Below are 20,958 nucleotides of genomic sequence, written 5' to 3'. Positions count from 1 at the left end.
TGACTACTTTAAAATGATGGTGTTTTGGGATCAAAGTTTGTGCTATAGTAACGACTTATGGTAAAAAAAAATTTAAATTTTAGATTCTATACAATGTACAGTGAGTATGGAAAGTATTCAGACCTCCTTACATTTTTCACTCTTTGTTATATTGCAGCCATTTGATAAAAAATTTTTTTTTGTTTTTGTTTTTTGTTTTTCCTCCCCATCAATGTACACACAGCACCCTTGTCTTGTTGGAAGGTGAACCTTTGGCCCATTCTGAGGTCCTGAGCACTCTGGAGAAGGTTTTCGTCCAGGATATCCCTGTACTTGGCCGCATTCATCTTTCCTTTGATTGCAACCAGTCATCCTGTCCCTGCAGCTGAAAAATACCCTCCCACAGCATGATGCTGCCACCAGCATGCATCACTGTTGGGACTGTATTGGACAGGTGATGAGCAGTGCCTGGTTTTCTCCATACATACCCCTTAGAATTCAGGCTAAAAAGTTCTATCTTGGTCTCATCAGACCAGTGAATCTTATTTATCACCATCTTGGAGTCATTCAGGGTTTTTTTTGTTTTTTGTTTTTGTTTTTTTTGTTTTTAAACTTTTTCTTACGCAAACTCCATTCGGGCTTTCATGTGTCTTGCACTGAGGAGAGGCCACTCTGCCATTAAGGCCCGACTGGTGGAGGGCTGCAGTGATGCTTGACTTTCTACAACTTTCTCCCATCTTCCGACTGCATCTCTGGAGCTCAGCCACAGTGATCTTTGGGTTCTTCTTTACCTCTCTCACCAAGGTTCTTCTCCCCGGACTGGCTCAGTTTGGCCGAACGGCCAGCTCTAGGAAGGGTTCTGGTCGTCCCAAACGTCTTCCATTTAAGGATTATGGCAGCCACAGTGCTCTTACTAACCTTAATGTTTCTTGAGCTCTTCAGGCAGTTCTTTTGACTTATATAGACAAGTGTGTGGCTTTCCTCATCAAATCCAATCAGTATAGTCAAACACAACTGGACTCCAATAAAGGTGTAGAACCATCTCAAGGATGATAAGAAATGGACAGCACCAGAGTTAAGTAATAGTGGTTGTGTGGAAATAAAAAGGTTTTCTTCATATTTTGGGTATTCGCAGATAGGCACGAATAGGTGCTTTTATCAAGTAATAGTTTGTTCTACAGAAAAGTTCATGAGAAGGTGAGTTTTAAGGTTGACTGAAAGATCAAAGTTAAGACAAGAGTTGAGTGTGAAGCAAATGTAACTTTGCAGCTGGTGTCGTAATTGTAAAAAGTGAACCTGTACACCTGAGTAATGTTACAGCATTAGCTACGTGTGACATTGTGACACAGCCCGTGTTAACTGTCACACAGCTTTCATTCCCGTGGACAGCATCAATGTTCACAGAGCATCAAGCAGGTTTTAGATCTATCTGCCATGTGCCGGTGCATATCTTTACACCATCCCAGCCTTATCCGTCCTCGCGTGGGATCACGCCTTGTCAGACTGGCGTGTCGGCACCGGCTCTTCAATCAAACGCACATGGGGTGATTTTTCGTCCGCCCCCCAGGTCTTCCTGTCGTGTTCATTTTACCATCTGGCTGACTTGTTGACGTGTCCTCCTTTTTGTCCCGTCGCCTCACGTGTCATCAGCGCTGACGTGATTTGAACTAATGGCCTGAGCTATATTTAGATTTGCCTGCTTTCTGGTTTAGAAAACAGACATTTTACCAACTGCTTATGATCGGGAAGGTCAGGACAGTAATGATGTTTAAGATGCCCGACAAAGGAGGAGGTCCTGAGGAAAATGAAGGTGACGAGGGGTGAAGTGGCCAGTGCTGAAGTGACCACTGCTGAAGTGACCACTGCTGACTCTTGCTCGTCTTGTTTCCTCTGCAGCCTCAAGCTCGAGTGTGACAAGCTGGCCAGTGAGAAGTCGGAGATGCAGCGTCATTACATCATGGTGAGTGAAGCCGACAATTTATTTTTTTGTCTTGAGACGCAGCACGTGGTTTGTTATGCAAGGTAGGTGTAAACAATTGTATGTTTTTGGTCCTGATGGGGCTCGTTTTGTATAAGTTTGACAAACTTTAGCCATCGTAGAACCTTTATTGGCAAAGTTTTAAGTAACATTTGAAAAATCCTTAGTGTCACAAAGAGACCTTACCCATGATGTAATAAAACTCAAATAAAGTGAAACTGCAGTAATCCCTTCCACACATTTGCGGTTCACTATTTATAAATTCACCTATTTGAGTTTTTTGTGCTCTTTCTGAAATGTCCTAAAATGCCATAAGGTACCACCAAACCCCTGTCTTGGTAGGAAAGTGGTACCAAATTTGTGTCAAGAAAGTACAGTGGTGCTTTGAGAAGTTTAATTCGTTGACCAGGCTCATAATGCAAAACACTCATTTCTCAAATAATCTTTCTCCATTGTAATGAATAGAAATGACATTAATCTGTTCCACCCTCCCCAAAAATCCGAGCAAAAATGTTTGTAGAGTTTTTTTCATCAGGAAAATAGCACTCTATAATATTCCATCCATCCATTTTCTGAGCCGCTTCTCCTTACTTGGGTCGTGGGCGTGCTGGAGCCTATCCTAGCTATCATCGGGCAGGAGGCGGGGTACACCCTGAACTGGTTGCCAGCCAATCGCAGAGCACATACAAACAAACAACCATTCGCACTCACATTCACACCTACGGGCAATTTAGAGTTGTCAATTAACCTACCATGCATGTTTTTGGGATGTGGGAGGAAACCGGAGTGCCCGGAGAAAACCCACGCAGGCACGGGGAGAACATTTAGTTCTTATAATACACACTATGTGATCGATTGTTGTTGTCGTGCCCGTGGTAACAAGTGTATCCGGTCGCGTTTGAGTTGACAAGACAAAGCCCAGTGATCGTAAAACACGGGACGCGGTGGTATTGGAATACAAGATTTTATTGCAGTAGTCTGACATAGTGCAATCGTGAAAGACCAAATTTGTCTTGTCGTCTGATCCACGCAATATGTGTTGTTGTATGTCTCAGATGTGCTGACCACCAATAAATAACTTTATTGGTGGTCAGATATTTACATTACTACGTCAAAAGACACGCGACAAGACTAAAAATAAACTATAGATTTTGGATTCAAATATACCGTACACGATGGCGGCGCGGAGTAAATGTCTTTTGCGGAGCCATTGATCGGATCTGCGAATTATGACATTAAAGCCGATCAGCTGATCATCATAAAATGCTAATTATCGGCAGATAAGATCAGTGTAAAGTCTACCTAATACCATAAATAAATAGAGTGTAGAGAATCTAAAGGTTTGTGCATAATTCATTGTGGCTCCTTTTGATGTGTGAGACTTGGCCATGGAAGAGAAGTATAATCCAGTCATGCAGACTTAAACGAAGAAGAGTTTCACAACTACTGTAAGTGACTCAGGAAGCTGAAGTAATATTACCGGTAGTTGTTTTTCGAAGAGGTTAAAGAATATTTGCCCGTGAGTATTGTTATATTGTATTTACCTTTTTGTTTTGTTTTATGTTTCGTTTGATAGTAAACTTCAACTGGGAGTAGCATTAAACAGCTTGAAGCCTCTTTGGAAGTGTTGTTCACTATGCCAAACCGCTGCTTGTTTTCAAGTGAGTTGAGTTCACTGCCACGATACAGAGCACATCACAAATTTTGGCTTGCAATTAAAAGCAAAAAATTGACAAAATGATGCCTCCCATCTCAAAAAACTTAGTAAGGTTACTCATCTAATCTGAGAGACAAGCTTTGTATGTCGGGGAGGAGCTAAATTTAGTCTGGGTTGTTAGTGGACATTTTGGAGAATCTTTGCGGCGTGTATATTACACACGTACAAGTATACGTGCACTTCTGGTGCATTACTTTGAAGTCAATGTTGTTAGATGAATTTCAATTATAGATTGTGCTATGTTTTAAACTATTTACAGTATATAGACAATTGTGATACTCTCACCTTGTGGCATTTTATAGGCAATGCTTGAATTAATAAAGCCTCGTCAGCAACTGATGCAAGCCTTGAGACAATAAAACAATTATCTTAGTATATTTCCTCATATATTAGGCCGGGAGTCTTTATTTAGTCAGCTGGAGAAAGGACCAGGTGTAACGTAAAATAAACATTGTGGCACGAGACATTGTGGAGCGACCACGTCAGAGCAACGCTGTCCACGTAACGTAAAACTCATCGTGAGACAAATTGCATACTGCTCTTGTCCAATCTTTCCTCAGAATGACAAATGTAGATATTCACCAGTTTTTATCACAGTCATGTTGAAAATATTGTCATTTATAGTCATAGCATGGACATATACTGTAGAAAAACTAATAATCAAGGACACAGAATATATACATTTATTGCAACAAACATAATTTAAAAAACCTCTTGCCAAGAAATTGTGTGCATGATTGATGATCAATAAAATAGAAAATGATGATAGGTCACCCAATAAAAGGAGTTTTACAATCTTAAATTATTGCCCATGCTGCCAAGGGCATAGCATGAACCAGGATTAATGGTAAGATAGTTAATGTGTGAGCAGGACTGTGTAAAAACAACCTATTTGAGCCAGGGAACAAGGTTTTAGGTTTGCGCTTGGCATAAATGCAACAGTGGTTAGCACATCTGCCTCACAGTCAGCAGATGGCCCGTGCTGGTGCGTGGATTTTCTCTGGGTGCGCCAGCTTCCTCCTACATTTCAAAAACATAAATAGTAGGTTCATTGAAGACTAAATTGCCCATAAGTGTGAATGTGAATGTGGATTGTCTTTGTGCAAATCACAGGATAATGACAATAATGTTGATAAAGCTGTTATTGGGGGGAAATGTGTATTATAATGAACACACACACACACATTTGTGCAATACAATGACTATCAGTTTGTCCTGTTTTAAAATAAACCAAATTTTTTGGGTTTTACATTGAATGCTGCTGTGTTAGAGCATTTTGAATGATCTTTCAACACCCCCAAAATATTGTTCTGTGACAATGTAAGCACTGTACCTACCAACAGAAGAAGTAGACTTTCTTCTTTCACCAGAAAAAATAAGTTGGTTTCAATCTGTTTCTATTCTTTAGTAATCAGCAGTGGTTTGTTTCTGACCCAAAAGCAGGGAAAACAAGCTTTTTGTGAAAAGAACAGTGACTTAAGGATTCTTCATACTCCCGCGCGGCCGACAGCGCCCGCATTGCATCATGTGACCGACGCATTGGGCCGCGCAGCCCCTATGAGGCCTCTTTGCGCCACTTGACGCGCACACGGCAAAAATTGCTGCTGCGCGCAGAATTCTCCGGAGATCATCTCTCGCGATTGGTCCGTTTTAGTCACATGCTGTGATGACGTACTCAGTGTTCCCCTTGGTGCTACATACCATCTACACCGCCACCTTCTTGATCGATTTTGCAGCATAATTAAACGTATCATCTGGTCATCTCGGTCCATTTGTTCGAGCAGTCCGAGGCGTTCCCAGGCAAGCCGAGAGACGTAATCTCTCCAGCGTGTTCTGGGGCGCGTCCCCGGGGTCTCCTCCCGGTGGCACGTGCCCGGAACACCTCACAAGGGAGGCATTTGGGAGACATCCTAAACAGATGCCCGAGGGACCTCATCTGGCTCCTCTCAATGTGGAGGAGCAGTGGCTCTACTCTGAGCCTCTCCCGGATGACCGAGCTTCTCACCCTATCTCTAAGGGAGAGCCCGGAAACCCTGCGGAGGAAACTCATTTCGGCCGCTTGTATCCGGGATCTTGTTCTTTCGGTCACGACCCACAGCTCGTGACCATAGGTGAGGGTAGGAACGTAGATCGACCGGTAAATCGAGCGCTTTGCCTTTTGGCTTAGCTCCTTCTTCACCACAACGGACCGATACAAAGTCCGCATCACTGCAGACGCTGCACCGATCCGCCTGTCGATCTCGCGTTCCATTCTTCCCTCACTCGTGATCAAGACCCCAAGATATTTGAACTCCTCCACTTGGGGAAGGATCTATTCCCCGAACCGGAGAAGGCACGCCACCATTTTCCGACTGAGGACCATGGTCTCAGATTTAGAGGTGCTGATTCTCATCCCAGCTGCTTCACACTCTGCTGCAAACTGCTCCTGTAAGAGTTGGAGATCACGGCTTGATGAAGCCAACAGAACCACATAATCTGCAAAAAGCTAAGATGCAATACTGAGGCCACCAAACCGGATACAGTCTACACCTCGGCTGCGCTTAGAAATTCTGTCCATAAAAGTTATGAACAGAATCGGTGACAAGGGGCATCCTTGGCGGAGTCCAAACCTCACTGGAAACGAGTACGACTTACTGCCGGCAATGCGGACCAAACTTTGACACCGGCCGTACAGGGACCGAACAGCCCGTATCAGGGGGTTCGGTACCCCATACTCCCGAAGCACCCCACACAGGACTCCACGAGGGACACGGTCAAACGCCTTCTCCAAGTCCACAAAACACATGTCGACTGGTTGGGCGAACTCCCATGCACCCTCAAGGACCCTGCCGAGGGTGTAGAGCTGTTCCACGGCCAGGACAAAAACCACACTGCTCCTGCTGAATCTGAGATTCGACTTCCCGACAGACCCTCCTCTCCAGCACCCCTGAATAGACCTTACCAGGGAGGCTCACCAACGGGTTCGGGGGTTGCCGCCACGACAGGCACCGACCACCTTACGGCCACGGCTTCGGTCGGCCGCCTCGGCAATAGAGGCGCGGAACATGGTCCACTCGGACTCTATGTCCCCCGCCTTCCCCCGAGACGTGGGTGAAGTTCTGCCGGAGGTGTGAGTTGAAACTACTTCTGACACGGGATTTTGCCAGACGTTCTCAGCAGACCCTCGCAATATGTTTGATACGTTTGGGCCTGCCAGGTCGGACCAGCATTTTCTCCCACTATCGGAGCCAACTCACCACCAGGTGATGATCAGTTGACAGCTCTGCGCCTCTCTTCACCTGACTGTCCAAGACATGCGGCCGCAAGTCCGATTGCACGACCACAAAGTCAATCATCGGCGGACTGTAGGCATCACAACTGGGAATAATTGTTTTTTAATTTGAACGATCCCGGAAGAACCGGAACGTTAGTCCCGGTTCCAATTGGTTCTCGGTTCTCGATGTCCCAACCCTAATGGCATCTGAAACAAAACAAAAAACTACAAAAACAAGACTAAGAAAGCCATAAAATTAGTTATTTACAGTTATACAACTAAAAGAATGAGCCTTGAGCGAGGATGACTCACCGCATGGCTCAAGTTGAATGTCAGTTGCTTTTTTTTTAAATGCTGTTTGTCATTGACTCCATGAACAGCATTATCTTATCTCAACCACCAGTATCATGAGCAGTAAGCTATGTTGTATCTCAATATGGATAATGTGTCCCACCCAAGTGTCTTTGAGCATTTACTCGTACAGTGTGAGTTGAACAAGAACCCCACTAAAATGGCGCAGTGTTTGTCCAGTTTGAGTGTCTGTTTTGCCAGTCTAATAATCAGTTTATCCAGCGAGCTAATCGCCAAATCTCCCAAAAAACAAGACCTCAGTTGAAATGGAGCACACGATAATCCTTTAAATGCCCTTTGTCTCCTCTGTGCTACCTGAACAACCCCCAAACAACCCCCACCATCCTTTTTGTCTCCCCACATATATGTTCACTCACAAACACACATACAACACACACACATCTGCTCCATCTTGGAGCTAATCTCATTGTTGCTGGCAATGTAGCCCTGTGATGTTTTGCCTCTAATTGATCCTCTGACTGGCTTTAATCTAATCTAATCTGCGCCGCCACACCGCTCCCTCCACCATGAGACACGCACAAACACATTTAGAGGACTCCCCTCTGTCTGCAAGCACTGAGCTGTACACACAGATACGCAGTCAAATGCAAAATTATGAAAACACGTTTTGTTTCGTAAAAGGTCACGTTCTTTTCGCCCAAAGGCAATGTGATACTTTAATATCACGTCTACCCAAATTAAACGTGACCCAATGTGCAACTTGCACTGCAATCGCTCACCAAGCGCTAACATGCTCTTCTTACAATATAGTTGCTTGATAAAAGTCTATTTTCACCACAAAAGTGGCATTCATTAACCAATAGTTTATAAATTACCGTAATAACACAATGGGGAAACACCAAAATGTGTCATTCTAGTTCACTCCTTGTACTGAAGAAGGGAAATTGCATAAAGCAGGTGTGCAGAATGAAGTACAGTGGACCCACAGTGGAAAATCTGCAAATAATTGATGGTCATTACTTTTGTAAGGGGGGGGGGGGGAATTTCCGTAAAATTTTCCCTGAAAATATCATAAGCGGGGGATCTGATCAAACAAATGCGAATAAGCGAGGGATGGGGGAAAACTACTGCGAATAAGCAGAGTATACAGTAGGTTCACAAAAAAAATCTGCGACTAGTTGAATCTGCGAATGTCGAACCGTGAATATGCAGCGGTCCACTGTACAATCCGATGATGAAGGTTTGGTTTCCAGTCTGTCCCTTAAGAAGTGGCTACTCTGCCTCCAGGCAGTCTTGCTATCTTCTCTGTACAACTATTTGCAGGCTTTGTTGGATTAATTTAGTTTTTTTGTTTTTTTTAAGGAAATCCTAAAACCAACAACGGGGTATATCTGGTGGTGCAACCGCAAATCCAACTAATTTCAGGCATTGTTTCAGTTTAGGTCAGCAGTAGTCATTTCCTTTTATGTCACCTAGAAGTATCCTCACCCCTGTTGTTTACAAACATTATGAAATGGTCAATATGATAATTGTCGGACAACAACAGTTGTTTAAGTCAGTGCCGCGACAAACACTTCACTGCCATTAGAATTTTTATCAATTAAAGCAGTGTAAAATGGGCCTTAAATATCCACTTCGCCATTTATCACCTATTTGGTAAAGGAATGCGTATTGTCTACATTATATTCAGCGGAATTAAACAATATAACACTGAAAGCCTCCCTTTCAATCCCTTTTCCTCGCCATGGTGCTCTCTCTCCCCCCCTCTCCCTCCCCCCCTCTCCCTCCCCCTCCCACTCACTCTCTCACTCTCCCCCCCCCCCCGTCTCGCTCGTACACAAACGCGCGCACACACACAACCATCTCTAATAGCATATCAGGTTGCCCCTGCTCCCCCGGTCGGCAGCACCTCCATTTCCCAAGCGCTGTAATTACTTTAGGGAGCTTCTACATGGGCTCGTGCGCTACACAGAAAAGCACACAGAAAACGTGTGTGCGTGCAAGGTTGTGTATGTGCGTAAGATTGAACACAACTCAACTGAGTGTGTGTGTCTGTGCATGCGTGAGCGTGTGCACGTGTGTGTGTGTGTTTGTTTTCCAGTCACAGAGCCCAGGCTCTCCCGCAGACTGAGTGGGTGATTAACTGGGTTTACGCTGAGAGGGTGCCCCTCTCATTAACACTCAACACACACACACACACACACACACACACACACACACACACACAATCACAACAGAAGCCTATTGTCATTACTTTTCTTGTTCACTTCCTTTTTCATGTTAGGATCCACTCATCTTACCAAATTGTTACCTGAATATCAGCTGCCTAAACTAGAGTACTGCGGGGGGCCATTTTGGACATCTGTTTGTGTAACAACGCCTTAAAAAATGACAGTTTTACATCGCGTCCTACAAAAAAATGTCCTGTCTTCGACTTTGTCTCCTCATATATAGTGGGATACCTCAACTTAAGAGTGACCCAACTCAAGAGTTTTTAAGAAGCGAGCTGTCAGATGGCATTTTTTTTTACCTTGGGTTGTGAGCAATGATTTGAGATATGACCAAAAGATGGCGGCAGCGAAGTTCTCAACAAGTAGCAATTTGGCAGATAAAAAAATAAGGTTAAAAGAAATCTTCAAAAAAGAGGCCGAGTGCTTGCCTTCTTGAAATGTACTATTAACGTAAAACATGAAACAACATAAAACAACAATTACATTTTGTGTATTTAACCAAACCGTAAAACACCAGTGAGTGGCTCACCAAACTAGCATAATTGTTGTGATAGTTATAATCCTTTAAACAACAGATATTTGAACACAACCGGTGCTGCAACACATTCAGACTGTTCAAACCCTCCATTTTTGCTGAATTCAAACAATTCTGCAAGGAAGAGTGGGCCAAAATATCTCACAGGGATGTGAAAGATTCATTGGCAGTTATATTGTAGAAAAAAAACACAATTTCAGTGGCTGCTGTTGAGGGCGGCCCAACCAGTTATTAGGTTTAGGGGGCCATTACTTTTTCCACACACGGCCAGCTAACTTTGAATAGTTTTTTTGACTTGATAAATGAATTCACCATTTAGAAACACCATTTTAAGTTCACTTGGGTTATATTTGTCTGATATTTAAATTTGTTTGATGATCTTAAACATTAAAGTGGGAAAACTGATTATTTGAGAAGGGGACCAATACTTTTTCACGGCACTGTGTACTGCGCCCCGGTAGCCAAGGTGCGCGCACACCAGAAGGAGCAGCACAATGTCCATTGGATTAACATAAAAAAAAATATTTCAAGCTATTTATTTCTGTACTTCTTATTTATTTATGTTACTACAGTGGATTCCAGTTATTTTCGGGGGTTAGAGACCAAGCCGGACTGTGAATAGCAAAACTCAGTGGATAATTTATGCCCTTTGTAATTGCAATAGAAGGAAAAAAATCTTTTTTTATTTATTTATTTATTTTTTTATAAACTCCCCAAAGTATTTTGAATAATTTGAAGACAAACTGCCAATAAATGTTTTCGGGGTTGGTTCCCATGAAGAAATGAAAAACATTGGAGAAAAAAAAAGAAATTGTGGGGAAAAAAACTGTAAATAAGTGCATATACGCGTGGCGAACCGTGATTATGCGGAGGTCCACTCTACTATATCTTTTTACACAGTAAAATACTCTTTAGTGCTGTTTTCTTTCATTAAAAAATACATTAAAAAATTTTTTCTTGGTGTTTTTTGCAGGGCTGGAACAGATTAATGGCCTTTCCATTAATTTCAAAGAGAAACGATGACTTTAGATACGTGTGTTTTGAGTTTTGACCATGGTCAGAAAATGAATTAAACTCATACATCTATCAAAATCTGTTTGACACCATGCTAATAGAAATGTCTTTCTGTCTTCTTATTTCCATACCAGTACTACGAGATGTCCTACGGGCTCAACATTGAGATGCACAAACAGGTGAGTCAATGGCCAACATTATATTGTACGTTAGTACAGCATGTTGCTTTTGCAGAATAGTGCATTCTCGCTGAGTGACCACTAACAAAGGAAAGACTACCTTGCGCCAAACCTGAGATGGTCATTTCGGCATCCTCCCTCGCTTGTATCCAATTACAAACATTGTACTACTTTACGCTTATTTGTAATATATTTTTGAGACTTCTGACGAAAAAAGTTGGACATGGAGAAAAAAAAAAAAAAAAAACTCCCACTCTTTTTTTTTCTTTTTTTACATACCTTTATCAACAGCACTTGTGACACCCTCAGTAGTGATGCACCCTTTCAGAAAACAGGAAAATGTCTGACATTTAATTGCATGCTTTAAATTGGGCAAAATGTAGTCCAAATGCTAGTAATCATCCATCAAAACTCAAAGAATTTTTATTTTTATTATTATTATTTTTTTTTTTAGTTAGATGTAAGGCACTGGTGGAATAGTGTTACCTACAGTTTCCTTTCATGCTGACTACGTGGGTTTAATTCCTGGCCAACGCCCCATATAATAAAAAATGAATAAATAAAAAATTGGTGGGTTCCGTCAGGAAAGCCATTTGGTATAAAAACTGTGCCAAACAAATCATGCGAGTGACTCACTGTGGTGACCCCTGAGTAGAAAAGCGAAAGTCGCAACAATTTGACATTTTGCTGCATGCTTTGGATGGACAAATGTCAGTCGTCCAAATTTAAATCTTAGCATAAAGAATTGTATTAGTTTATTTTAAGATATATGTGGGATCCAAAATTGCATTTTTATTGGTTTTCAATGGGATTTCTCATCTGTTTGGAAATTTAAAAAAACTGAATGCCACAATATGTTTCTAAAGTTAAACGAGCACTTTTAAAACTGCTAGCAAGAATTTAATACAGCCTCACTTCATCGTGTTGCTGATTTCTACAAGCTTTACAGAATTGAAAGGTAAAGGAAAGCCTTGGTTGTAACAGGGAACGAAGAGTTGGCGTGCTGAGATGAGAAACCCCAGGGCTCATACATCAGCTGCTTTGACTGAAGCTAGGGGAGTAATTTATGCTTTGGCTGCAGGAGCGAGAAGAGCGATCATGGGCTTCATCCACTCCCTCAAAACACACACACGCATGGTATTATCATTGACGCATACACTGGCAGGCATATGAGGAGAACCATGTAAGCTTTGACTAATGGACATCCGTGAAGATCGGCGGCCCCCATGATTTAAACCCCTTCACATGTATGCACTCAGGTTGGATGTACAGGACTGTCATGCACACACACACATGCACACACAGACACACAAACACAGTGGGTCATCTATCTCCTTTATCTTGTAGGGATGAATCCTTCAGGGAAGCGTGTGCTGCTGCATACGTGTGTTCACTTGGTGTCTGCTCGTGATTTCTTTTGTTCTCTTTTTTTGGGTTATGTTGTGTTAGTGTGCATGAGTATATTGTAGATATTGGTGTTTCAGTGTGTGTAATTTGTTTGTGTGAGTGGATGCGGAGAAGCGCTAGCCCCATTAGAGAGTTGAAATGGAAGGGGATGTGTGGAAACGAGCGTGGAGGAGCGTTCATGTTGAGGCCCATTGTGCGCCGCCACTTTCTCCCTCCCTCCTCGCCACCTCTGACTCTATTTCCCTCCTCTCGTTCATTCCCTCCATCACTCCCTCCCTCTTCATTGTCCTCTATTCAGGGAAGGCTTCTCTCCTCGATGGCAGTACGCTCTTGTCCTCCTTTCACGCCTCTTCTCTTTCTCTTTCTGCTCGTCACAAGGCTGAGTCGGCGGTAGAGCTGGAGTGCTTTTACTTTTCTATTCTGTTTCTAGAAAACCTTGGAAATGGGATTTGTGTCATGAAATGGAATGAAAAGCACATACAGCGGAACTTTCAAGGGCCAACACAATCCCTTCATATTTTAAAACAAACAATTTTACCTTAGGGTCACTTGCTGGACAAGTGGTTAGTATGTCTGCCTCACAATTCTAAGGGTCCTGCCTCAGGCAGCCTTCCTGTGTGGGCTTTGCATGTTCTCCCCATGCTTGTGTGGGTTTTCTCCATGTACTCGGGCTCTTACAAGACATGCTTTGCCCACCCCTATAAAGAGTTTTACTAAATTTAACATCTGAAATAAATTGTTTTCCACTATATCTGAATTTATTGAGCTGCACCATCAGTCAGTCATTGCTAGTGCATGTTGTAGGTAACAGGAATATACTCAAACATGTTCCTCTTTGATCCCCCGTGTGAACGGCTGCCTACATTTTTACTGTCAAGGCTTATTTAAATTGGCATCAAAAAAGCTGCAAAAGTATCTCCAAGTGGAATTAACGATCCTTGAAGCGACGTCTGTCCAGCATTCGATGACCACTTTTCTACCTTCCTGATGCGTACGATATCCTGCTGTGTCACCAGGCGAGGTGCAGAAACAACACTTGAAGAAGTCTGCCAGAGAACAATGAGCAGAGAAAGAAGGAACGTGAGAACAAAGCTCAGGAAGATGACAGGGAGCGCAGATAAAAGCAGCGTAAAGGCGGCGGGAAAAGTGGAATATTTGTTAGCGTTCGCCGGGTCCCACAGAGACATTTTCAAGATGTCTGTCTCTGCGTGTGTGCAAGTGCGTGCGTGTGTGTGTGTGTCTGTTTAGTGTATGTCGTAGCCAAGCGGAGCGCTTGATTGGAGGAGGAAACCGCGCTCTGCATGCCTAATGACTGCTACTCTCACCTCATCTCGCCACCAATTACGCTCTAACGCCATTACCGCTCATTTGCATATCTCGCTCGGATTGGGTGATTAGCAGCCAAATGTGATAATAGACCTGCATGTGAGGACGATAGCAGGGATTGTGCACAATTAGTGTGTGTGTGTGTGTGTGTCTCTGTGTGTGTGTGTGTGTGATAGAGAGTTTGAGAAGGTCATACCTGCTGTTGCTCATACAAATGAGTGTGTGCTTGGAATCACAAAATGGCTGTTTTCATGTACTGTATCGAGGGTTTAAAGGGTAAGTCCTGGGATATCTTTATATGTATATATATAAAAAAAAAATAATTCCCTCCCCCTTTCAACACATCATACAGTAGTTAAAAACCAACAACAACATTATAGGGCTGCTTATCCCACTGGACTGTTTTAGCTTCAAAATGTATTGAATGTTTTGGCTATTTTGACCTCCATAGAGTGACTCTCTCAGGATAAAAGTGTAAATTTCATTTAAAAAAAAAAAAAACACCTTGGTTTTGTCATGTCCAGAAAAGGCCCCTCTGACAGCTACTTACTTCTGTTTGACCCAGTTTTGTAGCCGCTTTGCCCATATTTGTCTAGAACTGCCCCCTTTCCACTGATTGGTTACCTCCGTGTAGAAGACCCACATGTGAGAGCACACATGATTATGTTGACAGCGCTGGATCGGGAGCGGAAAGGAAAGCCGGAGATCTTCGGTGGTGACGTAGATAAGCTCGAGAAAATCGAATGACCTGATATCAGACCTCTGCAGAAATATGTCTGGAATTTCGGAATACGTGGATGATTTTAATTAATATTTCACATCTTTACAATGAAAACAATATTACATCCCAAACACTAGAATAAGTTGGTTTGGCAAAATACAACCTTTAAAAACCGAGGCTTTGGCCGGGCAGCACGTTGTTTTCGTGGTTCGTCACAGTTCTGAGGTTCTGGGTTCAAATCTCAGTTTGCATGTTCTCCATGTGCTCCCGTGGGTTTTCTTCAGGTACGGCTTCCTCCCACTTTCTGAAAACATGCGTTCGGGTCATTGAAGACTCTAAATTGTCCATAGGTGTGAGTAAGAATGCTTGTTTATCTGTGATCTATATGTGATCCTGTGATTGACTGGCCCACCATTTTATCTGGAAAAAGTATGACTTTTTATCTTGGAAAATATTGGTTTATATCTTGAGAAAATATATGTTTGTCTTGAAAAAACAGTTTTATCTGGAAAAAAATATGACTAGCTATTTCAAATGACTCTCTATATAATGTGACTAAAAAATAAGAGTCTGTGCTCTAACAAGACTTGAATGCACGACTCCACAGAAGAGCCAAATCACATTTCACAGAATTGGTCACTACCGGCTCAAACTGAGACTAGCAGGCATACGGGAATGGGAACAAAAACAGGAAGTAGTAACTGCAAGTGGCTACAACATGTAATCAGATAAAAATGTCTTGGTGAAGCAACATCTTTGTTGCCATGCAGGAGTATGTTGTTTTTTTACTCTGTTCCAAGTAACCCTTAAACAATTGTATGTTTGTGATCACCTGATGGCTCCTGATTTTGTTGTAAGAGTGACAGCAGCTTTTGTGTGAGCAGTCAGAGCTTGAAGACCGCATTCTAAGTGTTTGCTCTATACAATTTTTCCTCTTTCTTGCCTGTACAATTGTATCGCTTTCTTGCAAGAAAGACAACTCCACTGGTGTTTACTAGTGTTTATTACTGTATGATATAGTGCTTGTCTTTTAACAATAACATCTCCCCTTTTCCTCCACAGGCTGAGATCGTAAAGAGATTAAACGGGATCTGTGCACAAGTCCTCCCATACCTGTCTCAGGAGGTACACACACACACACACACACACACACACACACACACACACGACCCTCTGGCAGAGACCCCCTAGCATTTGGAGTGAGATCACTTTCACTCGTTACCCCTACACAGCACTGACCCCTTCCCTCATCGTTCCCACCCCCAACTACCATACGTGTTTGTCTTCGTGTGTAATAATAAATGGCTGTGAGATTCAGATAAGCCGTCGTGTTCTTATCTATCTGGCCACCAGGGGGTTGACCATCACCCATTACTTGACACCATCCATTCACTGATGTCACACAAGGCTTTTCCGAGCGTGTGTGTGTGTGCGTGTGTGCGTGCGCGCGCGCGTGCGTGTGAATAGCTGAAAGGTTTGTCGGGATCTCTGTCTGGATGATTTATATTGATCTAACCCGTCCTCCCCTCTTTTCTTTCATTGTGTCTCTCGCTTTCCTGCCACCCCCAACCCGTGTGCAGCACCAGCAGCAGGTCCTGGCGGCCATCGAGAGGGCCAAGCAGGTCACCCCTCCAGAGATGAACTCCATCATAAGGGTATGATGATCTGGCCCTCCCTTTGGATTGGCGATTTCTTGTTAATTTCTGTAATAGTGCATGTCATTTTTATTCTTGTTTTTCCTGACATTTATTGTTAGTCAAATGTTTAAGAGTGCATTACCTACTTGTCTCAAAACAGCTTTCCTCGCTATAGACCAAATGGGCTCTGATTAAGAATTTTTTCAGCTGAAAAAAATTACTTAATCCTTTTAGGGTAGGGGCTTTTTTTTTCTTTGAATTCTATTCTCCTGATATTACCACTAACCCTAACCCTTCTCCTAATATTAAGACTATTTTTCTTTTAAAAAATACTTTGTTTGATATCATTTCATCAGCTTGCAGCATATTTTTATAATATATATAATATAATAGAACAAAAATATCCTCTTAATACTAAGGACCCACACACACACACAAAATACGACTTTTTCTCTTTAATTTTTTAAAATAAATTATGATAATATTAAGACTTTCTTTGAGAGGAATACAACTTATTCCTCATTAAAAAATCTGACCCTATTCTATTATTTTGACTTTTTATCTTGGAAAAAATAAAACTTTATTGTAATTTTAAAAACTAGGAAAATCATAATATTAAGACTTTCTTTGCCAAATCCAACATTTTAGCTTGAAAAAATTATATTCTTGTAATATTACAACATTTTCTTGAAAACATGATTTTATTCTTGTGTTATTAAGACCTTTTTTGGTGGGGGAAAATGAAACTTTATTCTTGTAAAGTTCTGGCTTTTACTTCTTTCTCTAAAAATTTTTATTCAGTCCGAGTTTTTCTCCAAAAACTTTATTTTTATAGTTTTCTCATAGTGTTCTGGATTTTTCTTCTCGGAAAATGATGAATTCATTCACATAATATTCATCGTTTTTTCCTCTGTGGAAAATAAAAAAAATCAGAATTTATTGTGGTGACGCAACGTCACTTGTGAGCCCAAAGATTTAACATGTTGAAGTCACTTGAGTGTATGCAGCCATTAGACTTCTGTGGCTTTTGGTGTCTGCTGCACTTTGATGCATTATTTACAAACACAATGTGTGTGAGAATCAGCATGCAAACACAAGTTGTCACTCAGTATGTATTGCCACTCTATTAAGATATATATTTTTTAATGTCAATTGATTTTATTTGAAGATTGCCTTTTGTTGTGGACAATTACCTTGTGATGTAATTTTGGTTGTAAATAAGGAATGTGTGAGTGTAAGGCTTTTTTTTTCCCCCCACAGAAAAAAACTTATCGTCAGTTTGTAAAAAGTAAACCGCGTATAGGAGAATCGAAAATCAGATTTTTGTTTTAAAAAATATATATGTATATTTTGCATTTAAAACTCATTCACTGACGGCCAGCCCTCCCAGTTAACATGGATATTTGACTTCTAAAGCCGTCAATGGCAGTGAATGTATGAATGCGTGATCCATTAGCGCTTTGGCGTCAGGGGAGATACCGTTCTATTCCGTTTGTGGGCGTGTCGAGTCTAAGTGGCGTGCGCTTGTGTTCCGTGTAGCAGCAGCTCCAAGCCCACCAGCTGTCTCAGCTCCAGGGCCTGGCGCTGCCCATGACCCCCCTGCCGCTGGGCCTGACCCAGCCCAGCCTGCCCGCCGTCACCACCTCCTCCGGCCTCTTCTCCCTCTCCTCCCTGCTGGCCACCCAGGCGCAGCTGGCCAAGGAGGAGAAGGCCTCGCGTGACGCCGCCGACAGCCACCGCGAGGAGGACGGCGACAAGTCTGACTAAGCGGTGACCCCCTCATCTGTATCTATAGCTCTATTCTCGCTCTCTCGCTCTATCTCTCTCTCGCTCTCTCTCTGTCTCTCTCTCATCTGTATCTATAGCTCTATTCTTTCTCTCTCTCGCTCAATTTTAACGCGGAGACCCCCTGACTTCCGCTCTCCACGGAGACAAAATGGCCTCCGAGCTTCTCACCGGACTCTGACTTTCTTCATATTTTCATCTATCTCTTTTTTATTGAATGTTTAATTGATGAAGCTTCATGCTCTTTATTCCTCCTTCCTCCCTCCTCCTCTTCTACCCACGTTTAACATGACTGACGCTGCGTTCTAGACTGCTGGGAAGTAGGAAATGGCACCTTTTGGAAATGAGACAGGCATGATAAACAGTGAATCCATTCTCAAATTGATTGTTGATTAATCAGGAATAATAATAATTGAGTCAATATGGAATGCATTACGCATTCCAAAAACTAAAATGTGCCCTTCGATTGGTTGCCGACCAGTCCAGGGTGTACCACGTCTCCAGCTCCCCTGCGACCCTTATGAAGACTTTCTATATAGTGATAAACGCTGATATCCATTACAGCCAATACGTCTAGTTCATATCATCTTGACATTTTAATATTCAAATTTATTCTCTGAGTGAAGTGTATGTACTTAGATTTGCAGTAGGACCTGGCTTTGAGCGGCGTTCCAATGCACTTTTACGCTAACCTGAGGTCGGAAATTTCCGTTGTTCAGTTTTCATGAACGCAGCGGTCATGGTAAACACTAGAATTGTTTGTCAGGCCTCTCATACAAACTTAATTATGCTGTAAACCTTTTTTTTGTTTTTTTTTTTGTTTGTTTTTTTTTTTAATAAGATTGCATGCGTCTGAACATTTGAACTCCATTGCTAACCAAAACAGCAGCACCTAAAGAAGCATGTAAACAACCCTGGAGTTGAAATGGGTTGTAAGTGTAATAGTCTGTTCATCGATGCTATTGTCCACCCAGACAGACATTAAACTGCTGATCCTGTTTGAAATCGGTTGCTACCCTAAACAGCAGCACCTACAGAGGAATGTGTCCCGCCTTCGTGTAAAAGGCAAAGGCAGATAAATAATGCGTCTTTTGTATTAAATGTATGGAGTATCACACTGAGGAAAGGGGCAATGCACGAGAATATTGTATTTTGTTGACTTGAACCTTGTAAAATCATGACTTTTTTTCTTGTTTTCGTGATATTGCAACCTTTTCGCTGTCTCTACAATAACATATTTTTTCTCTGAATACCATGACTTTTTTTTTCTCAAAAGAATAGCCAAAGTATTTCCTAAAAAAAAGAGAGAAAAATAAATCACTTTTTTTCCTCCAAATAACACAACCGCAATATTACAGCTTTTCTCCGGAAAAATATCTCCATCTTGAAAAAATACCACTTTCTTCATAATATAATGTTTTTACCGTGAAAGATCTGACTTCTTTATTAGAAATCTTTATTCTTGTCACCTTTTTTCATCAAAAATCAAATTTTATTTTCCTATTACAGTTTTTTTCAACCCCAAGACACGACTTTATTCTCATATTATGCCCCCCCGCCCCACACACAAACGTTTCATCTCAGAAATAAATTGACTTGTCTTTTTTTTTTTATATATAAATTCTCTTATGCCTTGCTTGGGTGATACAACCATTCTCATATGATTTTTCTCTCAAAAAATGACATTTAACCTGGAAAAAAATTACTTTACTCTCTCGAATAATATGTCTTAATTCTTTTAGTGTCACCTCTTATTGTCTGTTATTAAAAAAAACTTCTCATTTTGTGTATTATTTTAATACCTTTCTCAGAATTACAAAATGACTTTTAACTTTTTCTTGAAAATTATGACTTAACAGGGGAAAAAATGGCATTATTCTGATATACACACACAAAAAAAAACAACACACGCACACAAAGCTTCCAGTGTGTCCTTAATACTCCTGGGTGGCAAATAAAAGCGCCTCATTAAAGCAGCATGTATGTTTTGTGTGCGTGTCTGTGTGTGTGTGTGTGTGTGTGTGTGTGTGTTAGACAGCAGGGGCCAGCGTGTGTATTTGCTGTCCAAACAAAAGGAGGACAAAATCCATACATTCCCCTCGTGTACGCGTGCGTGTGTTTATGTGTGCACAATTATAGCTTGTTGAAATAATATGTTTCTCTGCTTGTGAATGCAGCGCATCATCCTCCTGCTTCTCTTTCATGCTGTTGCTCATTGTAGTGATGCCACAGACACACGCACATCAATGCATGGTCCACAGGGGAAGCAAATTGTATTAATTTTCTTAAAAAGAAGCTTTTTTTTTTTGTGATCACTGCACTTGGTATTGCTATGTTGAATTGTAGTATATTTTATTGGTGGGAATCCGAGACCACATGACATGAACCTGCCATACTAAAATCCAAATCTCATCATTGGAACTGTTTAAAGAAAAAAAAAACACACACACACACACACTTGCTGATCATATAATAATAATTTGTTTTTATTTCATTTAGTGATAAGAAAAAGGTTCCCCAACCCGGATGTATTAGTTCACATACTTGGAGGTCATCCCCACCTCGTACATTTACTTCTTTACATACATAGAAAGCTTTATGTGTATATTCTGGATCATTCTTGCTATTGGGAGGTGTTGACAATTGCAGTACCTTTGCCCCTTTTCCTTGCCCTTCTCGCGACCCCCGACTTTCTAGCTCATAGCGTGAAGCATTGTAAGCTTTGTAAGGTCTTTTTTTCTTTTTCTTTTTTTTTTTAAAATACTTTTTGTGTATAATGTAAAACCTGAAAGTGAAAATGTTTTGTGTCCTACATCATACCTACATTTAAACAACAATGGAAAAAAAAAATGGAAAAAAACAAGGAAACTATTAAAAGTACAGC

General features: G+C 41.6%; 1 protein-coding gene across 2 annotated transcripts in view; it reads left to right on the top strand.

Annotated features, from left to right (window-relative positions):
- The window catches only part of tle5 (TLE family member 5, transcriptional modulator), a 45,174-nt gene extending 24,634 nt beyond the window's left edge, over positions 1-20,540 (top strand). The window contains exons 3-7 of one of the 2 annotated variants that reach the window (XM_061684215.1): positions 1,876-1,939; positions 11,154-11,198; positions 15,715-15,777; positions 16,233-16,307; positions 17,832-20,540. In XM_061684215.1, the coding sequence (XP_061540199.1) occupies positions 1,876-1,939; positions 11,154-11,198; positions 15,715-15,777; positions 16,233-16,307; positions 17,832-18,056 (472 nt within the window). In that variant the 3' untranslated portion in view covers positions 18,057-20,540. Of the gene's footprint in view, positions 1-1,875; positions 1,940-11,153; positions 11,199-15,714; positions 15,778-16,232; positions 16,308-17,828 lie in introns of both variants that reach the window. The other variant, XM_061684214.1, reaches the window with a different exon arrangement.
- Positions 20,541-20,958: the final 418 nt, after the last annotated feature.

This window comes from Phycodurus eques, chromosome 8 (assembly GCF_024500275.1).
Source record: "Phycodurus eques isolate BA_2022a chromosome 8, UOR_Pequ_1.1, whole genome shotgun sequence".
NCBI lineage: Eukaryota > Metazoa > Chordata > Actinopteri > Syngnathiformes > Syngnathidae > Phycodurus > Phycodurus eques.
Note: the sequence above shows the minus strand (reverse complement) of the source record. Positions and strands in the feature narration are given on the sequence as shown.